At 41.6% G+C, this 18,737-nt stretch overlaps 1 protein-coding gene across 15 annotated transcripts in view; it reads left to right on the top strand.

Moving 5' to 3' along the window:
- COL4A4 (collagen type IV alpha 4 chain) overlaps window positions 1-18,737 on the top strand; it is a 121,964-nt gene that overhangs the window by 65,178 nt on the left and 38,049 nt on the right. For 14 of the 15 annotated variants that reach the window (XR_011539808.1, XR_011539807.1, XR_011539809.1 and 11 more), the window contains 12 exons: window positions 104-193; window positions 1,188-1,351; window positions 5,445-5,517; window positions 6,490-6,596; window positions 8,736-8,919; window positions 9,993-10,061; window positions 11,755-11,862; window positions 12,352-12,570; window positions 14,209-14,370; window positions 15,455-15,625; window positions 16,218-16,361; window positions 18,211-18,318. Coding sequence is in view for 12 of the 15 variants with exons in the window: in XM_070618420.1 (XP_070474521.1) it covers window positions 104-193; window positions 1,188-1,351; window positions 5,445-5,517; window positions 6,490-6,596; window positions 8,736-8,919; window positions 9,993-10,061; window positions 11,755-11,862; window positions 12,352-12,570; window positions 14,209-14,370; window positions 15,455-15,625; window positions 16,218-16,361; window positions 18,211-18,318 (1,599 nt within the window). In the remaining 3 variants the exon portion in view is untranslated. Of the gene's footprint in view, window positions 1-103; window positions 198-1,187; window positions 1,352-5,444; window positions 5,518-6,489; window positions 6,597-8,735; window positions 8,920-9,992; window positions 10,062-11,754; window positions 11,863-12,351; window positions 12,571-14,208; window positions 14,371-15,454; window positions 15,626-16,217; window positions 16,362-18,210; window positions 18,319-18,737 lie in introns of all 15 variants that reach the window. The other variant, XM_070618416.1, reaches the window with a different exon arrangement.

Genomic DNA, 18,737 nt, shown 5'->3' with positions numbered 1-18,737 from the left:
TGAGGGGGAGATGTGAGTGGGAGAGGCACTTCTACTTGTTCTATAGAAGACACTCACAAAAATTGTGTGATTCTCTCTGCCCATCCCTTTCCCCACTGTAAAGCTATATATTGTACTGCTGGGCACCCTGGACCACAAGGAATGAAAGGCAAAGTGGGTCCTCCAGGAAGAAGAGGCTCAAAAGGTGAAAAAGGCAAGTATGCATCAAAGGTAGAAGTTCTAGAAGACAACATATGGAAGATTGGGGGGCATTTGTGAAACATACAAGGTAGCAGTTAATGTAGATATTACTCACCTTAGTTACCCACTGTGAGTTCTCCACCTCATTATGTGCTTATGATGCGATTAGAACTTACCACAAAGTCAAATCCTTGCATCTCAAGTACAAAGAAGACACTTACTGGGCATGGAATTTGCCTCAAGGTGGTGACTTTTTTCACAAGATCCTCTTGGTTCCATGAAAGAAGCAGAGCTAGGACAGTATTGATCTTTTCTTTCAGTTTCTCTGTGTGGGTCCCATATTTCCCAGACCCATCAAATGCCTATGGCTCTATGCTTCTCCACCCTAAATTGTTTGGTGCCTTTTTGACCAACTGAGTCAGGCAGGTGTGAGAGCTGAGAGGTTTGACTATCCTATAGACCTTGTTTTAGACTAAAACTCTTGATGATTAGAAAATGCATTATAGTGAATTAACAATTGTAATATGCAGTGCAGTCAGTAATTCCTCTTCGCATGTTATTTTGATTCTTTAAAGTTTGGAGTTTGTAGTCTAACCAATTTTTTTGTTGTTGTTTCTTCAGCAGGAACCAATTAAGAGACCTTTTTAGTAGTAACCAAGCAAGAGACTTTTAAACTTTTAAAAATAAGGAGCTTTTTTATTTTTAAAGTTTCTTCAGTAGAATTGGACATTAGCTTTTTTTCCTACAATTTGTCAGGATGAGTTTATTAAGACACAGAACATCCCATTTGTCTAGAAATGATGCATCCACCCCACATAGGCCATGCCTAGGTACTCCTGCACCCGTGCCCCATGGCCCCACATCACACATTATCGATTGTTTGCAATAAGAATTGTGCATATCAGACCCTTTTTGTTCTTATTTTAACTATTGGTTTTGTATAGTAAAGTCTTTATTGGGATTTCATTCAGGAAATATGACAAAGCTACCTTTTATCCTCTGTCTAGGAAGCATGGGGCTCTGTGCCTGCCAGCCCGGTCCCATGGGCCCACCAGGCCCTCCAGGACTTCCTGGGAGGCAGGGTAGTAAGGGAGACTTGGGCCTCCCTGGGTGGCTTGGAGAAAAAGGTTACCCAGGCCCTCCTGGTGCAGAAGGATCTCCAGGGCCACCAGTGAGTAACTCTTACCCATAACAATCTTTCTAGTTCAAAGAAACAGAGATAGAATTCAATTGTACCACATTCTAATGTATAATGTGATATATATTTAATGTTTTGGACCTATAAATATATTAACGGCCACAAAAAAAATCTGTATTCATTCATTCAACTAATATTTATTGAGTACCTGCTATACTAGGTTCTAGGTGCTGAAGATACAACAGGGACCAGAACACAATCTCTGCCCTCCTGGGGCCTCCACTTTGTGGGGAAGACACACACCATGTAACAGATAGACAAGTAAATATACAGTATGGCAGATGGCAGTAAAAGCCATCACCCTCTAGTGTGGTTTGAGTGCAGAGGGTAAGGGGTGGAGCAGGAGGAGATGAAGTCAAAGAACTGAGTGGAGGTTAGGAGGAGTTGCAGAGCGTGGGGCTTTGTAGATGGGTTGAATTTGAGTTTTTCCTCTGGATGACATGGAACAGCCAGTGGAGGGTTTTAAGAAGAAAGACAGATACTCTGACATTAGTTTTAAATGGATCATTCTGGGAGCTCTGTTAGGAGCAGACCATAGGGGACAAGGGAAGAAGCAGGGAGATTAGCTGGGAGCTTGCTGCAGTAATCCTGGTGAAATATGATGGTGGATAGATTAACATTTTAGTGCTGGGTGTGGTGGGAAGTGGTCAGATTCTAGATATATTTTGAAGATAGAGCCAACAGAGCCATTAGACTGGACATGGGATATGAGAAGAAGAGAAGTAAAGGATGGAGCCAAGATGGGACAGACAACTTGAGGAGCAGCTGTGGGGTGGGGAAGGGAAGCAGTGTTGTTGGGAACATTTAAAGCTTGAGGCACCTATTAGAAAAGCAAGGGGAGATGTTGAGGGCAATGATCAAGCTCTCCCTGTGCCACCCTTGTCATACTTGCTAATTCTGCTCAACAGGGAGCTGGGTCCTTAATGCATGTATGTTGAATGAATATGGTTGCAATTATTAAGCAGTTTACATTTTATCATTGCTTTTTTAATTCAACATTTTATCATAATAATTTTTGTTGTTGTTGCTACTTAATCTTCTTAATGAAGATTTTATTGGCTCTAAGATATTTATGTGGCTCCTATTGAGTTGCTTCTCAGGGCTAGCATCTTGGAGTGTGGATTGCTGGTTCATCCAGTGTTATCCTGGCTAAGGCTTATGTAATTCAGCTGCTCCAGGACTTGTCTTTAGACTGGCCGTATATCTGATGCCTTTTTTCTGTGTATGCTTCTGTTCATATGACTTCTCTGCATTTAATTCATCACCTTGTGGTCACAGTTAGGGACCAGGTTCATACCATGGGGCACTATGAAAGGAAAGGAGGAAGGGATAGACAGAAGGAGAGAGCACAAAAGGACCACAGAAAATCACTATGTCCCCTCTCATCAGCTTGTCTGTGGCCCCAGTGGCCATAGTTGGTGGGAAAGTGGGAGACAGAGAAGTAGTTTTAAGCTCTTTGCAACTTTTTCTGTGGTTGGACCAAGGCTTTGTATCCATCGTCTTAGCCAATGAGCACTCCTTGGAGTGGGGTTTCCCACCAGGACACTATAGTGCAAGGCATGGGGGTTTAGGAGCATACGGACCCAACTTCAAATCCCAGCTTTGACATTGGTGAGTTCTGCAGTCTTCCTGAGCTTCAGCGCCTCATGTATAAATTGGATATACCAACACCCATCTTATATTTAATTCAGCAATGTATTTGGAAGGCTGTAAGGTACACACCAGTGAACCAGATGGCCAGAGTCACCACCCCTGAGGAGTTGCAGAGCAAACCAAACATCATGAACTGACGTGGGCTAAATCTGACCTGTTGGCGTATTTGGTTTTGCCTCAGGACGTTCGTTTTTGTATTGTTAATATGAGATTTATGGCTGCCCTTGAGTAATGGGAAGTTCATTACCACTGGGTCAATGCATTCCCACTACAGCCAGAGGCCAAGAGGTGGTCGTGTCCATGGGAGGAGGTCCGGGTGCTCCTGTCTCCACCATGCCCACCGCCTGCTTCCCTCCAAAGGACATGGCCCCTGTGGGCATCTGTGGTGAAAGTCCCTGATCCAGACTGTGTATAAACGACTAGTGCATGCCTGACAGAGGACTTTTTTGTTGCTGCTGAGATTTGTTGTTGTATTAACACCCGGGTTTAGTGATGTCCCGTCTTAGAATTGTGAAAAATAGCTCTCGATCCCAAAGTGGTTGGGAACTTTTGCCCCAGGAATTTCTTAGGTTCAACATTTGTTTCACCAGAGTCTAAGTGCCATGAAGGCAAGATGGTCTCCTTAACTGCTGTGGCCTCAGTACTCAGAAAACACCTGGCACTTCGTAGGTTCTCAGTAAATGTCTCTTTTGTGAAATCCAAAGGCAGTGCGGGTAATTCTTTTTTTACCAGCTCAACTAAGTCTGTGATCTGACTCTAGTCCTTAAATTTCTACATCTGCAGAGCATTAGAGCAATTCATAGTACATTTTAAGTCTCTAATGTGCAGACTAATAAACCGCTCAGATTCCCAGGGTGTATTCGTTCATCCAGGGTACCAAGGTCTTCATTATTAAGCATACCAGTGGTATTCTCTTTCTGGAGAGAAATTGGTTCATATGCCATGTGAATAGTTTTCCATCTTGATAATTTATCCATCAGAAGGACATTTTCATTATCCATCTCTTAGACTGGCTATTGTATGCCACACAATGTACGCCATACAATTTTACCCGTCTTGTTGTCACTTATGACTTGGCATATACAGTAAAAATAAGAATTAAAACAGTACTCAACCCATTTTACTACTTTATTATTTGTAAAGTTCTTTTCTTGTCTAATTTGGCTATTTCTACTAAGAAATTTGTTCCACCCACCTTTTTGATGCCTCACAGACATCCTTACACACAGGATGCTGTCCTGGAGTGATCTTCTTGGGAGTACTGAGTGGTGTGCATGTAGCTATATTTTCTCTACGTTAAATGGCTCCCAAGCGTTTTGCCCATTAGAATTTTCATGACTGTTGTGTACATTTTTGGTTTCTTCTTCAGTCTTCCTGCTTAATATTTTCTCCTCTTTATAGTTCACTGCTTATAAACTAGTAGAGGCTAGTTAAAAAGATAATTAAACTTGCTTGAACACGTGGTTTGATTGTATGAAAATAAGGCAAGGTGGCATCTGTGTGAGCAAATGTTCTTGTCAGCCATTTTTACCTCCTTCCAAATTCTTGTCTGACTTTCTTAATTATTGAGGTCACCAGATAAGTAACCTAAAGCTATGTATGGTGTTTCTAGAACTGCGTTTACTAGAATGCTTGGCCTCTTTAATACACTAACAGTAGGTTTCCAGATTTTTGACATGGCTTAATGTCAATAACATGTAACACTTACAAAACCATGACCCAAATACTTCAGTCTCAGAGCAATGTTGAGGTCAAAACATGGTGAGCCCATTAGCCACAATTAGTTGTTTACTTGTGATACAGAAGAAATGTATTGACTACAGCATAGGTTCTTATTTTCTCTTCTCTGGCTCATCAGCTTCTCTCAGTATCACAGTGTTTTTCATCACACACTCATCCCTAAACCTCTACCTTCAGCTGTAGTGGCAGCTCTTGTGGTTGACCTATCCCCCTCTTTCCTCCAGATTCTATGTCACTATGCCCAAGATAGTTAAAAAAATTTCTTTTAATTATAAATTTTTATTTGGAGATACATATTTATTTTACAACTCACAAGAAGTCACACAATCATACAAAGGGTTCCCATGTATCCTTCCCCCAGCTTCCCCCAGCTTCCCCCAGTGATATCTTATCTGACCGTAGTACACTGCCCAAACCAGGAAATTGACATTGATACATTTCTATCAACTCAGGTACAGACCTTATTCAGATTCCACCAGCTTTATATGCAATTCAAGAACCTCAGTTTTGCAAGGTGAGACCCATCTTGGAAGGCAGGGAAGATGAGACCAAGATTGCCAAACTAGAAGAATCTAGAACAGGTGATTTATAAGGAAAGAAGAGATTAGATGTACATGAATAATTTTTCACTGATCACAATTAAACTGATTTGTTCCTCTTATTTTTCACCAAGGGAAAACCTGGTGCTTCAGGACTACCTGGCAGCAAAGGAGAAAAGGGCGACATGGTTGTATCAAGAGTTAAAGGTGAGCCTAATCAGTCATAGCTCCCTGCCATTTTGTGAATGACGTATGAACCATCTTCTTGCATTAATTTCCCCTGTGACCACAGATCAATTCTATAAGAAGACTTAGGATTATTAAGATTGCTTTAAAAAATGCTCTCAGCTCTTGAGAGTTGTGTAAATGTTGAGCCTCAAATCTTCTGTCTCATAAAGGCTTCTTTAGTCATATATTCAAATCCTCATTGTTGTGAACTTGAGTTTGACCCAAAACCTCCTTTAACTTACCTAATGTTTATTCCCTGAATTATAATATCTGGCATTAATCAAGAATATTTTGCTTGTGACAAATCCAACTTGAAGTAGTTTAAGAAAAAAAGTAACTTACTGACTGACGTAAAAATTTAAAGTTTAGATGTAGAGTTTGCACTGGGACAACTGCATCAGAAGGTTCCTCTACATCGTGTATTTTTCATTGTGCCATCTGCATTTTCTCCCCAACACTGGCTTTCTCTGGCTGTGAGTACATGCCACAGGCAGCTCCAAGGTTGTACAAACAAATATGGAAGTCACCTCTACTTTGCCAGTTCCATTTAGAAAAAGAAATTTTAAGAAGGCTTGAACTAGCCTGGGGCAAGTGCTCAACCACAGACTGTTCCCCCATTCACTTTGGCCAGGGGATGGAGTACCATCTTTGGCATCACACAAGAAAGGGAAGATGCTGTTGTGATTGGCACCTCAACTCACAGCCTCCTTGTTGGAATGGGAAAAGGAACATTTCCCAAATAAAGAGATTCACTAGGTTGGGAAATTGTCATTCTCCCCTCTAACTTTTGCATGGTTGTCTTTGTGTGAGTTTAGTCAACTGAGACACTCAGACGAATCTGTACCAGCCTACACAGAGTCAAGGTCATTGCCTTTATTTTCAGTCCTTTGTTTCCTTCTACTTCACCCACTGCTGAAAAGGGCTTAAATATTTTTTGGCTTTTGTTCTCAGGGCGCAAAGGAGAAAGAGGTCCTGATGGGCCCCCAGGATTTCCAGGACAGCAAGGACAACATGGTCGGGATGGTCGCGCTGGAGAAAAAGGGGATCCAGGACCCCCAGTAAGTATAATTCTTCTCTTATTATAGAATTTCACTTTCTTATAGGGTCACACAAGTATCTACTTTCCTCTTCTCAATTTACTGAACTGTAACGCATTAAGTATCAACATGCTGTAAATCAGAGTCACGCTTAATTCACTGCTACAAAAAGACGATTGTTATAAAATGTGAGGCGTAATTGCAGATGGTTTAAAATCCTAAGTGGTAGTTCAATCATAGCAAGACTTTCTCTCCCCATTTGTATCATTCTCATGGTATTTCTTTCTTTCTGGGGCCCTTATATCTACGAAGCCCCCACTGATTTGAGGTCTGTTCAGTTGACTCTGTAGGGTGGAGGATAGAGCACAGGTCCTGATAATTATCTTCAGTTCTGTTCCCTGGTGAAGAAGGGCATGAAGAAAAGCGGCAGCAAGAAAGGGTGAACTGTCCACTGAAATTGACATATTGGCTGATGGAAACAAATCCACTGAATCGACATATTGGCTGATGGAAAATCCCACCAACAATCATATTTCTGCATTTTTCAAACATGTGTTGAATGGAGTCCAGGTGTAGTAATGGAAGTCATAAGAAAAAGACTATGAGATGTGATCCAGTGTTTAGGAACGTGAAATATCTTGGGTATATGAAAGTTTTGAATGTTACAGAAACTAAGCTAGATGTTTACTCATAAGAGCAGTCTCCTGAAGAGCAATTATCTTTCCAATTTTACAGTCAGGAAATGGAAGCTTAGAGTATGTTACTCAAGGTCGTCTAGCTACCAAGTAGGCTAAACAGGAGTGAAAACCTAGTCTGCCTTATTCCAAAGCACGTGCCGCTTCCATTGGACTCTGCTGCCTGCTGCTGAGTGTTTTAATAGGGAAGGACCATGTTCTGATTTTATGGGAACTCCATCAGACAGAGTCCACGTGAATAAGAGAGAGAAGCTAGGAAATCAGGTTAGATGGTGTTTATAGCTTTCTGGTCTTTCGGCTGATATCAAGTATTGTGAATGAAGTCTGCTTTAGACTTGATAATCCCTGTTCATTCATTCTTTCACTTAAGAAACTATTTAGAAACCAACCTCACTGAGTGGTAATTATCATCACGTACTAACCTAATTGTGAAAAATCAAAGCATATGTACAGATCAAATTGGGAGAGGAATTTCTATAACACCCACTGATGGGGGTGAGGGGGGGTTCTTTCTAGATTTGTTAAAACAATCCAGACTCACAAGACTATGTGGGACCACATTTGGGACCAGACTACCAGAGGGATAGAAGACGTGACCCTCAACGTGCCAGCAGGCCAGCGTCAGGCATTCCTTGTATGTGAGAGTCCTTGCAGCTGTTCATATGGTTGGGGTGCAAGGAAATGAGATCCGCATATAGCAGAAGTGTGAGCCCCCCTGACCTGAGAGCCTCATTCTCCCCAGGAGCTGTTATCTCCACAGCACAGCTAGCAGGGAACCGCACAAGGAACTTTCCAGTTACAGGAGCCACCTCTCCAGGAATCCCCAACAAGGGCTCCACACAGATCTTTTTAGTTCTTCCAAACCAGGAATGTGCAGCCAGGGATTGATTTTAGCAGAAGCAATATTGCCTCATAATGTAGTTGGCATCCAGTTTTTATGGCGTTTCCAGAGGAACAGAGCTAGACAGTTAACCAAAGGTCAAATTCTTATGCGGGAGGAGAAAGGATTTGTCAGCTTTTTGCCCACAGACATGGAGGGCGATGGAGTCTATCCCTGTATCTGCTTATAAGGATGCAGGAAAACAATTTCAAATACATAAGAACTTACTCAATTTGTAAGCCTACCGCCTCCCTTAATGTACCTGTTTTTATATTTTATTATATTTGATAGTAGAGGGTGGTTCTACATAAAATTTCTTATTCTGTATTTAAGACATAACACACACATAACTTTCTATATTTGAGGCATAACACACATCCCCCCATAGCATATATGTGTATCTAAATATGTATGTAAAATGTTAAGAAGGATCTAAGTTAATCATTTTAAATTACGTTTGCTGTTGAGTAGCTGTCTCCTGGAATTATGAGCTTCCTACATGTGCTTCTATAGCTGTGACAATGACTGCTTTGAGTTCATGACATTCAAAGATTGGTAATTGACTCATGATGCACACCTTCCCAGGGGGATCATGAAGCTGCAGCCCCAGGTGATCGAGGGTTTCCTGGACCGCCGGGCCCACCTGGCAGAGCAGGACCTAGGGGGCCTCCAGGACTGGGATTTCCTGGTCTACCGGGACAGAGAGGGCCACCAGGAGCTCCAGGCCGCCCGGGCAGCAGGGGCCCTGAGGGCGTGAAGGGTCAGAAAGGTAATTTTGAATGTTTTGTGTGGCAGAATGTCAAGTGAAATCATGGAAGCTGAAGTGAGGGACACTCTCTTCCGGGCAAAGTTATTACAGTTCTGGCAGAACCGCTAAAGAAAATTCCATCAAGCTGCTGTTCCAACCTTGAACGTTGTCAGACAAGGAAAGCATTTCAGCATAATCAATATTTAAAACAAATCCTTAAAATGCTAAGATATCTTTGTTGCTTTGTTTATCTGGGATATCAAAATTGCCTTTCATTCATTTCTCAGTATCAACATATACAATCTGACTTATTAAAATTACATATACATATTCGAAATGTCTATTTTTTATAATCTTTCGAAATAATGCAGTGTATTTTAATAAAAAACACTAGTATTTCATTTCAGAAATACATCATTGTCCATGAAAACCCATTTGTAAGCATTCTAGGGAGAAAAAAAAGAAGAGATTTCAAATATATTTGACAGTTATATGAATTTCAAACAATAGTGACTTGCAGTATTAAAATTGAAAACTTTTAAAAGGTTGGAAAAAGATTACATAATAATATAATATAATATATAATATAATATATATATAATATAATATATTTGAAACACCTGACCCATGGCAGGCCCTCAATAATGGTAGCTGTTGTTAATATCTCTCCTGGTCTCTTTATTTGCACAATTCCCCACATCCAAAATAGCAGCCAAATCTTCTGAACTCACTGTTGGAAGCTTGCTGCTGTTTCATGATTTATCAAAGCTTTGGATTCCATTGTATTAGATATCCACGGACCTATAAATACATTATGTTTTCTAGGTTATTGAAACTGATACTTCTTGGAATCCGTATTTTCTTATTCCCCTTATGTTTATAACTGTTCTGACGATTGGAGTTCAGATTTGAGGACAGATCTTCTAGGAATCCAGAATAAAAGTGGTGCAAGTGATCTAATGATACTTGGGCAGTCTTCTTTTCCTTTGAATTCCACACACAATATGAAAAAGTATCTTGACTGAGTTGTCATTGTGAGTCCCATTACACTGGGCTATCAATTATGTGAATGCCGCTATTTTTTTTCATTCCAGGTGATACAATTCCTTGTAACGTAACCTACCCAGGGAGGCCAGGCCCTCCAGGCTTTGATGGACCTCCAGGTATGATAAGGAGAAGATACTGTCTTAAACATTCCCCAGAGTAAAAGAACCAGCAAGACAGATAAGTCAATAGCAAACCCTCAGGGAACTAGTTAAATTATGAGTGTTTTGAGGGACTATGGGAAAACAGCATTTGTAGTAATTCCCATTGGGTCTCTAGTCTACTGGTTTGGGCACATTCTGAATAGGTTTTTCCTATCTCTTTGCGATAAAATTTATCTTGATTTCTTCACATATCAGTAAAAACATCTGCCCTTTGAGAATTTTAAAACCATATCTTCTTTCTTTTCCTGTGCCCCAAGAGTGAAAAATGATCATTTGTTTACTGATTGTAAGTTTTACTCCATTCTACTTTTCAAGAGATCCAAACTTCACATATTTACAGAAATAGTCTGAAAAATGCCCACATATCTACATTCTTGATTGCACTTTTACGCAACAGCTTCATTTGAATGACTTGTTTATAGGTGACTTAGACCCCAAAATTGTAGAAGGGATTTTGTCTAATTCTTTTTTATTTATTCACGGTTCGCTTAAATTGACCCATTAAATACTAGCATGGCTATTAATGGTGACCTTTCTTGTCCCACACAGCTACAGAAAGTGTTTAAAGGTTGAATGATGGATGACTTTCCTTTGCCCTCTATAACCGTTAGCTTTCATCACAATAATGTTGTATAACAACCTCAAAATCTCGGTGGGCTACAACCACAAATATTTTTCTCTTTTATGGGTCTGCAGGTTGGCTGGGGTTCAGCCGATCTAAGATGATCTCTATTGGTTTGGTCCCTGACTCCAGGTCAGGTTCAGGTCTGCACCACGCATCTCATTGCGGGGCCAGGGGGTGCTCTGCTTGTGTGATTGCAGAAATGCAAGAGGGCAGGCCCAGCTTCACAGGCACAGTTCACACCTCTCGTTGCTTCATGCTTGTTAATATCCCATTGGCCAATGCAAGTCACATGACCAAGTCCAGAGCAAAATGTGGGAAGTATATTCCATCCACCACAGGGCAATGTGGAGTGAAGAATTGCTTGTTGACTGATTGAATGTTCCTTTTCACGTTGAGTGTTGTCATGGATGGATCAAAAAAGTTTGTGATCACTTTCAGCAGCTCAAGGAAAGTGAAGACAAACTTTAAGTTGGCAGTTGTACTTTCTTTGAAGTTGTTTTAGCTAAGAACTCCTAGTAGGAAATCACAGAATGTTTAAAAAAAAATCTCAATTCCTTTTGCAGATGCTTTTTGCCGTACCTCACTTAAGGGCAAATGCAGTAAGATGCAAGGAAACAGATTTTGGTCTTTATTCTGGTGCTTTCTTATCAGCCCACACGCTGGCCACCATCTCTTTCCTCCTAGAAGGACGGGCTACGCTTGCACATTCATGTTTGGGACAGAGCATGGGAAGGTCCCAAAAGATTCATCTGAATGGTGCTGTGCATCCCAAAGGCTTTTAGGAAGACTCCTTTGCAGGATGGCTTTTGAGAAAGCACCTTAACAACATCACTCTCCATGAAACGCTTATTTGGAGCACACAACTCATAAAATGATTATGAAAACCAGGCTAGGGCGCACCTTTACTTCCATAAAGTACAAATACTCTAAAAAAGACTTAACATAGGTTTTTAAAAAATCACCTTGTCTTGTTCTCACTTGGTTTGTGTTTTATTGAGTCTGTGTATTGTTGTCATTGTTTAGGTCCAAAGGGATTTCCAGGTCCTCGGGGCGCTCCTGGGCTGAGGTGTTTGGATGGGGTTAAAGGTCAGCGTGGCCAACCAGGACTATCAGAAATACCTGGTCCACCTGGTAAATAAGTGTTTTTCGTTTAGGAATGTGTATACACCGCTAAGACTGGATGACCTTATTAAGCAACGTCCCAGGGATCCCTAGATAATGGGGGAATCATTTTTCTTGATACATTAAGCTCTTAGCTGTGTTTCGGTAACTTTTAGGTTATGATAATTTTATAAGTTCTCAGAGCTTCTTCCACCTGAAGCATGAATTGTAAGCTATCCTTGGTCTATGATATTGTAGAAACTGCTCATTCCAGACAGACTGTTTGCCAGTGAACGAAAGCAATTAGGGAAACATCATTGGCTTAGAGGAAATACAAAGTCATAATTTACTTTCCTGCCAAAGGTGGCAAAAACAACATTGCCTATTAAGTTACTCTTAATTTTAGTAAGTACCTCTGTATTTTTAAAAAAAGTGGCTTTATCAAAGTAGTTGTTTTATATATGTATTGGTTCTATATTTCTACATTTAACAATTGAAACAATTTTTTTTGTTCACTAGGCTTTCGTGGTGACATAGGCGATCCAGGTCTTAGAGGTGAAAAGGGGTCCTCCCCTGTGGGGCCCCCAGGCTCTCCAGGGTCACCTGGGGTGAATGGTCAGAAAGGAATTCCCGGAGACCCTGCTTATGGCCACCCAGGACCCCCGGGAAGGAGGGGTCCTTCAGGGATGCCAGGGTTGAAAGGACTCAGAGGTGATCCAGGACGTCCAGGAGCTGCAGGTATGAGGGCTGTGCTGTCCCTGTGGTCCCCAAAGCTGGCTCAGCTCTGGAACAGGTCACTGAAGTCAGGACAGTATGTTAACACCAAGGAGCAGGGACCGTGTAACCTGCCCACTGTCGCTGCCAGGTTGAAGGAGGACAAGACAGATTGTAAGAGAAGAGCAGCTCAGAGCCAGGGAACAGTGTGGGCTGGCGTTCAGGGAAAGCTCAGTGGGAGCGCTGGGCATGAGCTGAGCCCTGGCAGACAAGCTGTATTATTTGGACAGGTGACAAGGTGGAGGGACTTTCATTCCAGCAGGGGTAGCAGGAAGGGCAGTGAAACTCAAGATGGAAAGATGGCCCTGGCACTGACTCACATCCTTTCTGAAACCACTAAGGATTCTTCAGGATCCCCAGCGGAGGTTTTCAGATTTTAATGTACTTAAAAATCACCCGGGTGGGGCATCATTAACATCGTGGTCTTCTGGGCCCCAGTCTCAGGAAGTGTGATTCCTTACATTAGGATTGGGTGGGACCCAGCAGCCCAGTCTGAACTTTAGCCTCTTGGGTGAATGTGACTAGAAGTGGACCCCAAGACCAGACTTTTAGAAACACTGTTCTGGTTCTTTCTGTCAGTGGAAGGGCCAGCATTTATTAGGTATCCATGACAGTACACAGGTATTGTATCCACGTACAGGGCACACGGAGGGTGAGGAAGTAAGCCTCACCCTTGTAAACTGGGTAGTTTGCAAGTCAAAATATTCATATACAAAACCCCAACTAACTGGAAAGTATCAAGATAATACATTATGTGAGTCAATGAAAATCGTTTTAACCCAGTAATCCTGCTGTCTCACTTGTGAAAATGTATTTAAGAGAACTGTTCAGTAGAAGATGAAGGTTATAATATGAAAATACTCTTGTAGTATTATCCACAATGGAGGAACAATTGGAAACAATATGGAGAGTTAAGTAATACACAACACACACACTCAAAGGAATACTGTTCAGCTATTAGCATTGAAAATTATATTTGTAAAGATTACAACAAAATGGAAAACATTTGCAGATTAATGTGCTATGTGAAATAATCCAACAATTGAATGTGTTCTATGGTTACTACTTTAAAAATGTAAAACTATGAACCAATGTACAGTGAACACATGGAAAAATAAAATAGATTTTTAGGTTAGGGTATGGAATTATGGGGGATTTATTTTTCTTTCTGAAGATTATGACACTGTTTTTCCAATAAATAGAAATTTGAGAGCTCAAGTGATGAAATATCTTACAAAATGCAAATTCATACAGTGCGAACGGGTTTGTAAGTATGGTGGAGATTTGGTGTAAAACCTGCTGCAATGCAATGTTAGAGGTTAATTAAAATCAGGAAGATCCACATGGTTTTTAATTTGCATAAGCAACTTCTTTGTTGTCTACCTAACCTTATCAAGCAACTGTCAGCAATGCCTGGTTTTCCCATTCATTTGGAGCTTACTATCATCTGTGATAAGAAAATCCATTCAGAGACTTAACTCATTTGAGCACTGAGGCAGGATCAAAATGTTTACTTCCTGAATTGATAAGCATGAACCCTTTCTTGTGGGCATCCATATAGTTTTCTGCCATGAGTGTCACAGATGCAGTGTATCATTTCAGGGCCAGCTGGCATGCCCGGATTCCCGGGTCTCAAAGGTCCCAAAGGCAGAGAGGGAAGTGCTGGGTTTCCAGGTATCCCAGGTCCACCTGGCCATTCCTGTGAAAGAGGCGCTCCAGGGATCCCAGGGCAACCGGGCCTCCCTGGGGCTCCAGGCAGTCCAGGTAAGTGTCAGTAGGTGTCAAGAACTGTGAAGGGTCTGGGGCTTACCCCACTTACAAAGGAATAAGCTCACCTGTTGCTCTTCTACTGATGCTGGCAGAAGCAAGACTCCTGGGGCACAGACAAAAGACTTTACTATTCATGGCACAGAAAGTAGCATGAGCTTCATATTGGTTTCTGCCATTTCCCCATGGCACCCAAGTCACGGGGGTGACATGAGGGGCTAGATGGATGCCACGCACACAATGGGTAGTGGTATCTGGGAGGAGCTCTGATGCTGGGAACCTCCATTTTATGGTGCCAGGCAGCCTGCTTTTTGTACTGGGGGAGGCGCTGTCTCATCGACCAAGGTTGCTTGCTGCATGCACAACCTTGAAAAATAGCCCAGGTAAGGAGCAGTCAGGATCTTGTATTCTTGGCACACCCAGCAAGACGTGTAGGGGCTTAAGAGATCCGTGAAGGGATGTCCCTCAACATATGGTGCTAGGGGTTTCTTTCCAATAAGATCTTCATTTCACCGTTCAGATTGTCACTGTTATTTAAATCCTGTTCCATTCGTCCAAATTCAGGAATGTGCCCTCTTTGCAGGATCGGCATGAGAATGGGGCAAACTCTGCCACTACAGCTTTATTTTTAGCACCAATAGTACTAAATGACGTTGCTCTGATCTCTGTGACTCTCTCATCACAGTGAGCAGCCTAAGCAAAATTCACTTGGCCGGAGCTTTAGGAAACACCTGGAAAGTTTTCTTCTATTAGTATTTCCCCCCCCCCCCAAGAGTAAATACAAATAATATTTTTGTTCTTCACTCTTATCTATTTTCCATTTAAAAAAAAAACCCTCTTTATAATATTCATGCATCTCTACTGGGAAATATTTACTCAAGTAATCTGCCTTCTTTTAAAGAGCAGCCAGAAAAATATATCCTTAGACTGATGAAGAGTTATGACTGTTATTTGAGCTGATAAATATTGTTTAATTGGCCATAGATAAACAATTTAAGCTTCTATGAGTATTTTTTTCCCTGCCTGTGTGTGAAGCCAGTTTTCGGTCTTCATATGTTGTTGTCACTGTGGTTTATCTCAGGTGCCCCAGGTTGGAAAGGACAGCGAGGGGATGTGGGGCCTCCTGGACCAGCTGGAATGAAGGGCCTCCCTGGAGTCCCGGGACGGCCTGGGGCAGACGGACCCCTGGGACCACCAGGAGTCCCAGGCCCCTTTGGGGATGATGGACTACCTGGCCTTCCAGGCCCAAAGGGTAGGTAGTGCTTTTCCATTATTTCCTTCCATTTTATAGACATGAAATCCACTGCCCAGTGAAAACTGCTGTTAGACCATACTATAGAATGCACTGTTGTATTAGCCTGATTTTGCTGTTCCCTGAGTGACATGTCCCTTTTTCTGTCCTCTGTATTGCTATTTCTAGTGGCAGAATGTTTGGTGGGGAAAAGGAGTGGGGGTGTTAGGTCCACAGAACCCATAAACACTTCTACTTGATGAACTGGGTGGATCCGATAAAGGGTAGGTTCAGGGCTAAGGTACTTCTACTTTGGATGGGCCCCCACCCTCCACCCCACCTCTCCGACACCAATTTCTCTTAGCGCATTATGGGATCAGGACTCAGAAACATGAGGGCCTACACTTCAGAGCCGTGGGGTGGAAAACGGAGGACTGGATGGGAGAGCCCAGCTCTTACATTCGATGAGGTTGAGAGCAGTTGTTCTCCTTCAAAACAAACTCAGAGTTAGGTGGGAATGTGCATCTCTATGTGGACAACACGGAACACAGATCTAGGGACCACACTAGCCTTTGAAATGTTTCCCTAAAAATTCACATTCTCATTTCCTCAGGACTCCAGGGGCTGCCTGGCTTCCCAGGGTTTCCAGGAGAGAGAGGAAAGCCTGGTCCAGAGGGACAACCTGGCCGAAAGGGAGAAATTGGAGAGAAGGGTTGGCCTGGCTTCCTGGGAGACCCGGGACTGAGAGGAGCCAAAGGTAAATGGAGTCATCAGCACAGTGATGCAACCTAGGTTTGTTTCGGTGTTTGATCAGAACCTATGGATATGATCTATGGAAAATAACATGGGGCTATCCTGCACCGTGGATTCCTCTGTCTTTTGGTTCTGTGGTGTTTGATTTAGAATTTTAAACAAAATTCATTTTTCTTACCTCTCATCTCATGACATATAACTATGGCAAATGAATTGCTCTTTTAATAGAAAAAAACCAACCAGTACTTTTGTTTATAGCTATTGGGTTTCAGAGAATCTTCTCAGCTATTGGGAAGGTGGTGCAGGCAGAAATTCCAGCCCCCAGATTCTGTTTCAGTTTTTCTTTTTTTACAAAAAAGCCAAACTTTTTTCTGTAAAGGGCCAGAGAGTAAATATTTTAGGGTTTGCAGGCCATATGGTCTCTGTTCTAACTACTCAACTTGGCTTTTGTAGCATGAAGGCAGCCAGAGATAACACGCAAATGAACAGAGCTGAGTTCCAAGAAAATTTTATTTATGGACACTAAAATTTGAACTTCATTTAATTTTCCCATGCCGTAAAATATTATTCTTGTTTTGAGTTTTCCCTCCAATGATTTAAAAGAGTAAAAACCATTCATAGCTCATGGATTGTGTACAAAAACCGGCCTGCGGGCTGCAGTTTGCCGACCTCTGAACTAGAATGAGTCCTCTCTCATCTGGGCCTTGAGTTGAGTCTCCCCCGAGATTCATTTAAAGAAAGTTGTCATTACAACAAAAAATAGAAGTTTCGAGACCCCTGGTTTAAATGTTCAGGGCCTATGCCTGTTAAATATTAGCCATGATGCTGGAGTGAATGAAGGTAACATTTCATTTGCACTGTTGAGAATGAATGCTTGTCAATTTTTAGAAACAAGGTTTTCGTCCTTAAAGCCCTTTGGGCAAATTGCCTCATATTTAATTCAAATTACTTTTACTTCTCAGTTGATTGATTCTGCTATTGTTTTTTGTTGTCCTAGCCTGTGAATTATTTATGTAGAATCAAGGAATCAAAGAGTCATTCTTGGCTAGCTTAGATAAGTGATGTTTGCTGTGCTATTATGCTACTATACAATTATCCCACTAAAAAAATTAAAAATTAGGTTAATTCCAGTGATGTGCTGGCTCTCCAAAATACAATTTTTAAAAAACGTCTTGACTCGTAGTGATTGCTGATTGCCGTGGTGTAAATACTCCCGCCATGGCATAAATACCCTCACCGTGACTGATTTAAAGCTGACAATGGTTTAATAACTGGCTTGCTGAATATTTGAATTGTTAATCATCAGTTCTTACCGAGTTGTTGCGAGCCCCCTCCAGCACAGTTCTGCAACTGGACAGTGTTCACAAAAATCAGGCAGATACATATTGTATACCTTTTCTCCTTTTTGGAATTCTCTATGTGGAGAACCAAGTTGAGATAAGTGTCTCTTCTTTCAATCTAAGGAAAATAATTAAGGGTGGCTAGGAAGGAAAAGATGGGGAGCTGGAAAATATGAGATGGGAAATTCAAATTTTACAGGATAAAGAGACGTATTTTAGACCTGGAACTTTCTCAGCCTGTGTTTTTTCACTGAAGACTCTGAGACCAGTTTGGTTGAATGTAGCAAACGGTCGCTGAGCACTCACTGCACACCAGACTCCATTCCTGGACAAGCTCAGAGAGGAATCTAAAAGCCCTTCCTTTAGGAAATCGATCAACAGGATCGATACTGTGTGATCAATAGTTTAGTAGATTAAATGGGGCTTCGCAAACTGGATGTGAAGTGTCGTAACAGAAGAATCACATATATGATGCCTCTGTTAATTTTCCTCTTGCATAATTAACATCTAAAGGATCGAGAGGACCCCCAGGAGATGAAGGAGAAGTGGTTATAATTCCCAGAAAGGGGGAAACCGGGGATCCTGGACCTCCTGGAGATGGTGGATTCCCAGGAGAAGGAGGTAAACACTTATGTTTTTTTAACTATATCGAATAAGTTGATTTCTATACAGATCATTCAAACAAGCATGTGTATTAGGCAACTTTCCCAGCAACACTGAGACTAGGAAAGGTCTAGGAAAGGTCAGTTTTTGAATATAAATATACACTAATGAATCTCATTGTATATTTTTTCTGTGCTTTTCCATGTGAGAACTTAGCTGAAGTTCATATGTATTTATAGATTTGGATATTCCAAAGTAGGAGCAATCCCGAGATACGCATACAATACTGGTTCCAGATTTAAAGTACCCCTGTTTTTGGTGACTGGTGTTAAAATGAATAGCATAATGACTATTCAAGTCATTTTGACCAGTTCTCCTCAAAGTTCCATGTGCCTATGGGTCCCCTGAGGCTCTTGTTAAAATGCAGATTCTGAATC

Source organism: Equus przewalskii, chromosome 5, assembly GCF_037783145.1.
Source record: "Equus przewalskii isolate Varuska chromosome 5, EquPr2, whole genome shotgun sequence".
NCBI lineage: Eukaryota > Metazoa > Chordata > Mammalia > Perissodactyla > Equidae > Equus > Equus przewalskii.
This window is presented reverse-complemented; position numbering and strand designations above follow the sequence as displayed.